The sequence below is a fragment of the Triticum dicoccoides genome, chromosome 4A (genome assembly GCF_002162155.2).
Source record: "Triticum dicoccoides isolate Atlit2015 ecotype Zavitan chromosome 4A, WEW_v2.0, whole genome shotgun sequence".
Lineage (NCBI taxonomy): Eukaryota > Viridiplantae > Streptophyta > Magnoliopsida > Poales > Poaceae > Triticum > Triticum dicoccoides.
The window spans coordinates 741883678-741894054 of record NC_041386.1 but is presented as its reverse complement, the minus strand read 5'-3'; the positions used below and the strand labels follow the sequence as shown (position 1 = coordinate 741894054).

The 10377-nt window shown below is 41.1% G+C and overlaps 1 protein-coding gene across 1 annotated transcript; it reads left to right on the top strand.

Annotated features, from left to right (window-relative positions):
• The first annotated feature begins 5788 nt into the window (after positions 1–5788).
• On the top strand, positions 5789–10377 carry LOC119289998 (histidine-containing phosphotransfer protein 1-like). The gene is made up of 6 exons (XM_037569141.1): positions 5789–5996; positions 7194–7324; positions 7413–7481; positions 8758–8829; positions 9291–9364; positions 9949–10377. The coding sequence occupies exons 1-5, from the start codon at positions 5940–5942 to the stop codon at positions 9355–9357; spliced, it is 396 nt and encodes a 131-aa protein (XP_037425038.1). The 5' UTR covers positions 5789–5939; the 3' UTR covers positions 9358–9364; positions 9949–10377.

The window sequence follows — 10377 nt, the reverse complement described above, 5'->3', positions numbered from 1 at the left end:
GGTGTATGTGTACGTAGGTAGCGCGTAAACTATATGGGCCGCGAGGTAGCCAAGCGTGAGGAGCTGGCAAACATAGCGAACTTCTTCCTATTCCATCGCCTAGCAATCCCCAGATCCCACGCCGTCTTTTTCGCGATAATAAGCACGCCATTACGCTCCTTCTCTCTTATAATTTTCTTCCTAATAGATCGCCAGTTAGCCGTCTCGCTGATGACGATCTCTGTTCTCGGGCGCCCAGATCGCAAGATGCAGTCAGTAGTCAATACGCGAACGCGATGCCGCTTTCTCTCCCGTCTTCAGACGCTGATATACACACACACATCGCCGAGCGCTAGTCGCTAGAGCCGACGCGATCCACATCTCATCGCTGAACGATCCAATCCATCCAAGGTATATTATACTATTCCCTAATCCCTATATTGGCTGGTCAACAAAGATAGTACAATATGTGGACTAGTTGATACATCGAAGGCGCTCTTGATAAAATTATCAAGGTAATATGCTTCGTAGATTCCAAATGATGAATTGGCGATTTTGTGGAGGAAGAGAACCAAATTGATGGGAATTCTGAATCTTAACAACAGGAAAATGTTGACATCAATATAGATGATAATAATGTAAGTTGCCCTGATAGTACAATTATTTCAACAAGTGCACATGCACAATCTGCTAGTGTTGATGAACATCCAGTTTTGCCTTTTCGGTTCTGAATTAAAGATTATAAATTCACTTCGTCGTACGGTGTACTATGTGATTTTCTAGCATGTTAGGGAAGTCATTTTTTATCCTAATGCCTCTATTGGTTATCAATCTTATTTACAGGCATATAATTGTGGCACAAGTTGAAAGAAGCTTTGCAAAGATACAAATATTGAATAACTATTTGAGACAATGACCCCACCAAGTTTAAATGGTTTGGCAATGTTATGCATTGAGAAGAAGTTGTTGGATTAGATTGACATCGGCTCCATCATAAGTAACTTGGCATCGAGGATTGATTTTTTAAAGGTAACATGTATAATTATTTAATATGTATACTATTTTATTGCATTTAAGTGCATATTTGTAACATTACATATATGCATATATCCATTATTACTACTATATTATTAACGCTAAGGACCCACAGTTTTGGTTTCGCCCCGGGCCCCCAAAATCACAGGACCGGCCCTGGCATCACCGGGAACGCCGGAAGCGTAGTTGGTGCTGCAATTAGGCCCTAGCTACAATGCAGCATCACTAGACCACCGGAGCACCGCTGGTGTTGCAATGGAGCACGCTGCAGCTCTCTGCCGGAGCTCATGGGCAGCGGGGATGTATCTGGTGCACCGGGGCAATTTGTGCTACCGGTGCACCGGTAGGCCGTTGCACATTCAAAAATGTTCAAAAAAATCCAGAAGAAAATTAGTGCGTTGACACAACATCAATGTACGTTGTCACAAAAAATTACTAGTTCACTAAAGTACAAACTTCAAACTAATTTAGTTGAATGAGGGAGGAGGGAGGAGGGCCGGCGAGTGGGGGAGGGTGGAGGATGGACTAGGAGGGAGGAGGAGGACGGAGGAGGGAGGATGAGGACAGAGGAGGAGGAGGGATGGGGGAGGAGGAGTACGTCTTACTGAGGCTGGGGACGGCAACGCACGACGACAATGGGAGGAAGAACGAGGACGAGAGAGAGTGAGCATAGGGAGAGTGAGGTGGACGGTCCGCGGGAGGATAAGGCTGGCTAGAAGTAGCGGGGGGCTGGGGGCGACGCTACTCCTAAGCTCGTTGGATGTAGCGCGGGCAAGGCACCCGGCGCTACTACTAAGTTAGGCCCACGGTGCCCAGGAGCCCCTGGGGCTAGCCATAGTAGCAGCGCGGGCCACGCACCCACGTACTGCTGATACCACGTTAATAGTAGCGTGTGCCCAACATCACTTGCTACTACTATTGCTAGCCTCGGGGGCACTGTGGGCCCCCATTAGCGGTAGCATTTGTCTGTTTAATCCGCGCTGCTGCTATGGTTTACCTGTAGCACGGCTTCCCGCAACGCGTCACTGCAAAGTATCAGCAGCGCGGGCCACTTAGTCCACGCTACTGCTAAGCATCTATCTATAGCCTTTCCCCTAGTAGTGTTGTATTAAGATTAGACATGAGATGAGTCATTTTGTTCACAATCCTCTATTTGGCGCATGATTGGAATTTTGTGTAAGAATTTGAAGAGAAGCTGTATTCTCTTGTTAGTTTATGGGAATTGTTGAGAGACTAGAAAAGAGAAGTTAACGTAAGTTATGATGAGGATATAAAATTGACTCACTAAATTTTTTATCTTCCAACTCTCACCCCTCCCCTGTTAAAAATCTATGGAAGTTAGAGTCTTAAGTTCCATGCATATTTCCCCATGAATTCCCAATCCCCGTGACCAAAGAATACCTTTGAAACCTCATACTGTTTCAATTCCAATTCCCTAGCTCTAATTACCTCCCACCAAACACACATTTAAGCTACGCTATTTCCTTGCCTGAATCCTGTTCGGAGCCTCTAAGGCACAAATAATACCAAACGCCTATAGAGAGCTTCTATGACCCCTTCCGTAGTGGGCCGACCAATATTGTTTTTTCTTCTGCACCGATTCCTCTGGTTTTTTCTGGGGTGGTTTTATGTGATTTATTTAGGTTAGCTCAGTATTTTTGTTTCCCTTTTTCTTTCTCCTTTATTTTTACTTTTCTTTTACATTTTTTTGTCGAGTGCGTGAACTTTTCTCAAATTCGTTACTTCTCAAAATTTATATTATTTTTAAATTGGTTATTTTTTTCTCAAATTACTGAATATTTTTCAAATTCATGAACTTCTATCAAATTTAGAAAAGTTTCTCAAATTTTTGTACTATTTTGAAACCAGGAAAAAAAATTCAAAATTTTATGGACTTTTTTATATTAGTGAACTTTTTAGACTTTTGTTAACTTTTTCGAATTGAAGAACTTTTCCAACTGTCAATATTCAAAGGTCAAAGGTCAAAGCCGAACGTGAATTAAGAATGGTCTGCGGTCAAAAAAATCAAAGGTCATGTGGCCTTGTGGGTTATGGCCTATCTTATCCAGCTTGCACTTGAGCGCTATCCTTCTTAGTGATAGGACATATTTGAGGGCCAGCTTCCTTAGTGGGTTATGGCCTCGTGAGTCCTTCTATTTCATGACACACGCGCTACAAAGTGAGCTCAGGCACTAGAAAGTAGGTTATGGACAATCTGTTTGCCGGCAAGGTACTCCTGTTTTTTATTTTCGTTTTTCTTCTTTGTTTCTTCTTGCTTTGTTTACTTCAAAAACTGTTCACAAATCTAATTAAAAAAGTTTTAATATTTTTTTTAAAAATTCTTTATTACACAAAACATTCATGAATTTGAAACATTATCCCAAATTTTAAAAAATGTTCATGAATTTTAAAAATATTCGGGATTGATAAATTTCTTATAAACATAAAAAAAATTCAAGAATTTATTAAAAAATTTAAATAAAAAATTCTAAGTTCAAAAGTTGTTTGTTGAATTTGAAAAATTGTACTGTTTTTCATTTTTTTTGTGAATTTCGAATGAAGTTACCAAATTTGAAAAAATATTCATCAATTTACAGTTGTTTGCCAATTCAAATGATATTCATGAATAAAGAAATATCTGCTAATTTCAAATTTGTTCCCAAATATCAATTTTTTTTGTTGATTCGTGAAAAGTTCTCAAATTTTTGAAAAAATCACAAATTTTGAAAAAGCTCACTAACTTAAAAACAATTCTATCAAAAAAGACGAACGAATTAAAAAAGTATTCATGACTTTTAAATTTTCCCGCACTCAAAAAATACTTGCAAGTTTCGAAAATTGTTCTTCATTTTTAGATAAAATAAAAAAGGAAACGAAAATTGTACACTTATATAAAGGAAAAAACACATAAAAAAGAAAAAGATTAAAAGGGAAAACCGGAAAATAAAAAAGAAAGAAAACCAGAAGAAAAACAAGAGAATCGATCTGTGCGGTGGAAAAAACCAGGAATTGGCCTGCTAAATTTAACCAGCACGCTGCGATGGGTGGTACGCATTACTAGGCTATTCTCCGATCTAGGCAAGAAATAGGACTTCGCCCAACGTGTAACAGCACGCATGTGAGCGCACGATATGTTTGTTACTTTTTTCTTCTTTCGACTTTTTCACTTTGTTTTTTATTTCGAGTCCTTTCACTTTAAATTTAGTAAAATTCAAAAGAATTTCATAACACTGTTTTTGAATTTTAAAAAGTGTGTACATTTTAAAAATATTTGTGAATTCAAAAATTGTTCACAATTTCAGAAGACGCAAATTTTGGAATAAGTCCAGGAATTTGATAAAATTGTTTGTGTGTATTAGGTTGGTTTGTTCTTTTAAAAATGTTTTGTGAGTATTAGAAAAATATTAAATGTATAATAATAAAAGTTTCGTACGTATTAGCTATCGGCCTGCATTTGCCAAGCTGAGCTCTGTAAAGTACTGCTGTCATTTTTGGTTTCTAGCTAGTAATGTAATTAATATATAATTACACATAGACAGCTTGTAATGTGTTGCGTGCATCAAGATAAACTCTTGTTTTGTCACCTTGAAATCGACCATAATATGTCCATAATGATAAATGGACCATGACACTAAAAGGTACTTTCATCATGAAGAAAACTTTTGATGCGTAGTGATTCATAATGGCACATGTTATATTTTTTAATTTAATTTAAACGGTATGAATAAAGAAAAGTTCTCTCGGATATGGTAGATATTGTACGATCGCTTCAACTTACCACTTACATTTTACGTCTATTGTCGTCTTGATATAGTAAACCGATATCATCAAGTTGTCGTGATCTAGCTACCTTTGTAACCGAACATTGGTCGTCCCTCCCATGTTATGCCATAGATGGCTAGTTACAACAGTTCAGAAAACATTAGGAGATACATAACTAGTTTAGACAGATGCTATTGTCGCTTCGACATAAATATTATTTATGCTTGTCATCTACACAAACTTTGATTTCTTAAGGGAGCTACAAGGGAGTACACAACCCACAATTATTTAATTCATAGCGTTGCCCACCATTATCATCATAATCCACATTAACTACTATATATAATTATATGATTATGTTAATGAGGATGAGTTGTAAACAGTTAAGTAAAAGCTGGAACGTAAATGGTATCCAGCGAAAATAGCAATGGATCCAGCTAGTCAAATTAATGACTTACTCCAAATGAGACAAGGAAATAAAAGGTATCCAATGAAACTATTCCTACATCCCATCAATAATATTAGTAAAACTTAACAATCTCACAATAATCGAAACAATTTAATATTCAACAGCCTGCTCCCTCCCCATGCTCCCATCCGTGCTCCCACTTCATCCTACGGCTGTCTTTTTTTTCTTTTCTTTTTCTAATCTAATCATCTCCCCCCTGATTTTAAGGAGGTGGGACCGGGCCTTATTTTTTCCAATCAAATCAAGCCACATACGCGGGAGCACAGATGGGCACACACGGGGGGAGCAGGCAAGTCTCGTCCCGGATCTAACCAGTAAAATCAAGTAAGGCATTTAACTGATATAAAATATTAACTAAAAATAATCAAAAGATAAAGGTAAAAGAAGGAAATACATGAGAGTAACAAAGAGAAGGAAGGGTAGTCGTCCATTTCCAGCTACAGCTGATGAAAGGGCAAAAGACGAAATAAATGAGGGCAATAAAAATATGAATGGCAGCCCTCCGTTTCTAGCTACGGCCAAGGCCAATGACTTGGTAATCAAATTTTCTTGTATATCCCCGGAAAAAGAATCTCTTATATATACCGCACCAACTCAACCCCAATCTCTATCCATTACCACACCACCCTCATTTTTCCTCTCCTCACTTAGCTTTTCTCCTCCCTGCTAGCTTAACTCCTTGCCGTGGGTAGCTATGGCGGCGGCGAAGTCGAACCAACTCAGCACCCTTGTGCCCAACATGTTCGCTGCGGTGAGCTATTTACAATTTTGATGCCATTTGTTTTTCCTTTGCTCCTCCTCCTCCCTCCTCCCTCCCAACCCTAGCCGCCCCACCCCACCTCCTGACCCCTCCCCCTCTTCCCTTCCTCGCCGCCGCCCGAGGCAGCCGCCAGGCAAGCCCGGGGCGCCAAGGATAGTGGCGGCGGGGCCTCGATTGCCCTGCCTCTGCGTGGGGAACCCCAGATCTGGAGGGACGGCTCCATTGGCAAGGCATTGCCGGCTAGCAGCCGTGCGGGCGGTGGATCTGGCGTCCCGGCTGCGCGGGCGGCGGGATCCGGTGGTCGTTGGCGGCCGGCGGCAACTTCTGCGGTGGCCGGTGCGCACGATCTGGCGCCTCCCCTCCTCCCCTGTTCGGCGTGCGGGCCAGCCTGGTCGGGCCGCGCTTCCTTGGGTCGCCGTTCTGTACAGGAGGTGCTGCTAGTGGCGGGGATCTAGTTCGAGCGAAATCCCTGGTCGGCCATGGCCGGCCGCGTCGACGGCGACGCCTGAGGGCGTTGTTCCCCTCCTTGGAGGCGTCGATATGGACTGATCCCCTCACTTCCCGTTCCCCTAGGTCTCACGGGCAAAAGCCCTAACTTTGTTTGGCGGCGACGGCGCTCACGGCGCCTTTCCCTTCTTGAAGGCGCCGCTTTGGGAACCTTGGGGCTGGGTGGCGCTTGTGGGTGGTGGGCGATGGCGGTGGTGCGGCCCTATCCTAGCATGGATCTGCGTCCGTTGCTTGGAGATGGACTCCCGTAGGTAGAGGTCGTCGTTTGGTGCCATGGTGGCGTCGATGGCGGAGGCACCTGCTAAGGTTGGCACCTCAATCTGCTCTGGAGATGGACCAGTGGAAGATGGCGGCAACGACACATGTGAGTGCGTCAGACCGGTTTGTGCCCCGGACCCGGTACGTGGCTCCGTCGGGGCCTCCGGCTTTAGATGTTAGGCTTAGGTGAGAGGTTTGGGTATTTGGCCCATCTTGCACCCCTTCATCATATGGATTGGAGTAGCGGCAGATGTTGCCAAGATGGCGGATTTAGGCATATTGTTGTGCTACTTTGTAAGGTTCTCGAGAATAATCAATAAAATGACCGCATGCATCTCCCAAATACGGAGGCCGGGGGTCATCCTCCTTTTCTAAAAATAAAAAAAATGATGTTTTTCCTTTTGTGTTTCTTTGGTGGGTTAGGGTTTGCTGGACGATCAGTTCCGGCAGCTTGAGATGCTCCAAGACGAGGGCAACCCAGACTTCGTTGCCAAGGTTGTCATGCTATTCTGCGAGGAGGGTGAGCGTATCATTGGCGAGCTCGCCAAGCAATTGTACGTTGCCATGTCAGGTGATCTGATCATTTGTGTAGGGTGGTTTGATTTGACTTCTTACTTGGGCATTCGGTTCATGTCTGTGTAGGGACCAACCATGTGTGGACTACGGCAAGGTGGACACATTTGTGGATCAGCTCTGGGGAAGCAGTTTATAGTGAGGCCTCTTTTCTTCTTCTTTCACGTCCTCTTCGTATGTGTTTGTGCAGTAGTATGTATCAGGACTATTGTTGTTTTCTGTGTCTTGGAATGAAAACTAGGTATTTAGATCCTATCATGTTGGGGGAGAATTATCGTCCATTTTCATTATTATAGTGTTTTATGGCAAGCGTGGTCAATTTCCTGAATTGATCGGGCGGCTCAACAAGTATGGATAGATTGAGATAAATACGGGGAGGGCTGATATCAGTTTGGCAAGTTGTAGTGATTTATCATCTAGATCCGAAAAAATTAATCCATTCCGTACATCTCAGCTAGCTCAAAATGTAGCACGTGGTATCTTCCAATTAATTTTGGGAGAGGTTGACCTCCGTTTGGTCCTTTAACTATTTTATGATTTAGATCCGACAATCGTTTTTTCTGTTATATTGTTGTATTATTTCTATACGAAGACCCCTTTGGCTGTTTTACAGTTTTATAATTTACATCTGACAAACTGCACGGGCGTAGTACCGTTTTATGATTAAGATCTGACAAACTGTTTGACCATTGTACTGTTCTATGATGTACATCGGACAATTTGGCCATTGTAGTACTTTATGGTTTGGATCCAAGAAACCTTGGCTGTTGTACCGTTCTATGAATTAGATCCGACAAATATCAATCACTTCCCATAAATCATATAGCTCCATAGTACTCCATACCCACCTTGTTAAGTGGTTCTTCCAATCGCAAAAAAAAGTGCTTCTTCCAAGTGATGTTTTGGAGGTTGGCATCAATTCTGTTGTAGTGCATAATGATTAAAATCCAACAAAGAACATTTGTCCTTCACAAATTAGACGGCTCAAAGAGAAGCACTTCACATTTTCCTTTCTGAAGTGGGGCTCGTACAATTAATTTGGGGAGGATCGTCACCCTCTCCTTTACACTCACAACTTTGCATGACATAGATCCCTTGCCTCAGGAATCTTGTTTTAGGTATGTTTTTCGTATATACGTTTTTTTTTGGAATCACAGTTTGCAACCAATGAGTCAATACTACTCTATGTAGATGTCACATTTCTAACTTATATGTCATTTATTACGAACTACCACTTTCATTACTGAAAATGTTAACTCCTAGTGGATCAATGTATCACTTTGCTTACACTGGGCTTTCATAGTTGTATTTAGTTGATTTCACAACTCGGTGGTACATCTATTTGCTTAGGAGGCTGTAATGAAGGGAAAACACTTCAATGCTATTTTTCTGATCATCTATTTGCATGTCGCAGTGTTGGTGCTCGGAGAGTGAAGAACACTTGCATTCAGTTCCATGAGTGTTGTCAGGAGAAGAGCGGCATTGGGTTAGTAATTTGTGCCATCATGTCACACACTATTGTTTTTCAATCATTTCATTTTTGAAATCTTCATACTGAATATGATTTCCTAGTGTGCTCACGTCATCTACTGGAACATATTTTCTTACTATTAGTGTTATCAGAGTATATATTGATGGAATTGCATGTTCATTGCTTTTGTAATCTGCTGAATGTATTCAGACATTATAGATAGACATATTTGGCTAACTCCACTGAGATTCTTGGGTTAGGAATATAACTTCTCCATTTTAATTTAGTTGATTGTATCCTTTAGGATCGTTAAGATAACCCTACCAATGCAGAGTTTTGTTCTTATGGAGGCAAATTGTAATGGCCAAGAGCATTTTTAGTAGTTATTACTTAATAACATGTTCCTTTATCATTAATAACATCGCCATGAGCACTTGGAAACGAGCTTCACAACTTACTGAATTTTTTCTTGTCAGGTGCCTGAAGGCACTGGATTCTGTGAGAAATGATTTCTATGATCTGTGCAGCATGTTCATACCATAGGCTTCAGGTATTGATTTCTGTAACTCTTCTTAAAATTTATGTAGCTTTACAGTAAAATAGAATAGTAATCTACAAACACTTTTATTTTTAATCTAAAGTTTGCATGAAATGCAAAATGTAGAACTAAACAGTAGATATGAGGCTATGGGTTCAGTTAGCTTACTGCATAATAACAGACGAAAGACATTTTAATGAAATGAATGCGACTAATTTGCATGTCAAGCATTAAATTACTAGTGCTAATTCTGGGAAAAACAAGCAGGGAAAGTTTTTTTCTATGGCAAGTCTGTACCAAGAGGTACTACTTGGTTTCTAGGACTACTAGAAATCTCACTAGAAAATCTTCGTTCATAGATAACTGTTTTGGGTATGTATGTGATATCTGAATCTTAGCCTCATGTACCTCGAAATGGTCACCCAAATTTTGCCTCAAAACTTATCATAGGTCACACCATTGATATTTAATAGACTTCATGGTTTGCTTTCTTGTCTGGATGATGGACATAATCTTCACAATTATTTTGTGTTTAACTCCTTCTGAGTAAGATCGTGGTTTACGCAACTTACGTGCTATCTTATTTTCAAATACAGCTGCAGCAGCATGTCCTAAACTGTAGGCCGGAGCAATAAAGCTGGAGCTGCATGTTCTGATTGCACATTGTGTTTGAAGTCGTAGAACATGCTCAACTTATCATATATGGCCTGGAATTGTTTGCTTCTGCGGGGTCTATAGTTCTATGAAGCGACAAGCTGCTCATCTGGTGTCGATTTCTGTGGTACTGTCCGTAGTTTCATTCTGAATTATTGGTGGTGAAATAACAATCATTCGCGATCGTTTTGCATTTCAGTGGTTAATCTGGTGTCGTGGTTGTAGTCAGTTTCTAGCTCGTATCAGTTCAGTGGCAGTGTAATCTCGACAAAATCATGTGTCTGCGGTCGGCTTATGGACTGTGGTGGTATATTGTGAAGAGCATTGTAATGTTATTTCATTATCAAGTTATGTTTGTGGTTGGGTGACAA

Bases quoted from the DNA above. Each gene is read 5' to 3' on its own strand.
- LOC119289998 (XM_037569141.1), top strand. From the start codon at position 5,940: ATGGCGGCGGCGAAGTCGAACCAACTCAGCACCCTTGTGCCCAACATG. The intron at 7,482-8,757 runs GTGAGGCCTCTT...TGCATGTCGCAG, and splicing joins CTCTGGGGAAGCAGTTTATA to TGTTGGTGCTCGGAGAGTGA. The intron at 8,830-9,290 runs GTTAGTAATTTG...TTTTCTTGTCAG, and splicing joins CAGGAGAAGAGCGGCATTGG to GTGCCTGAAGGCACTGGATT.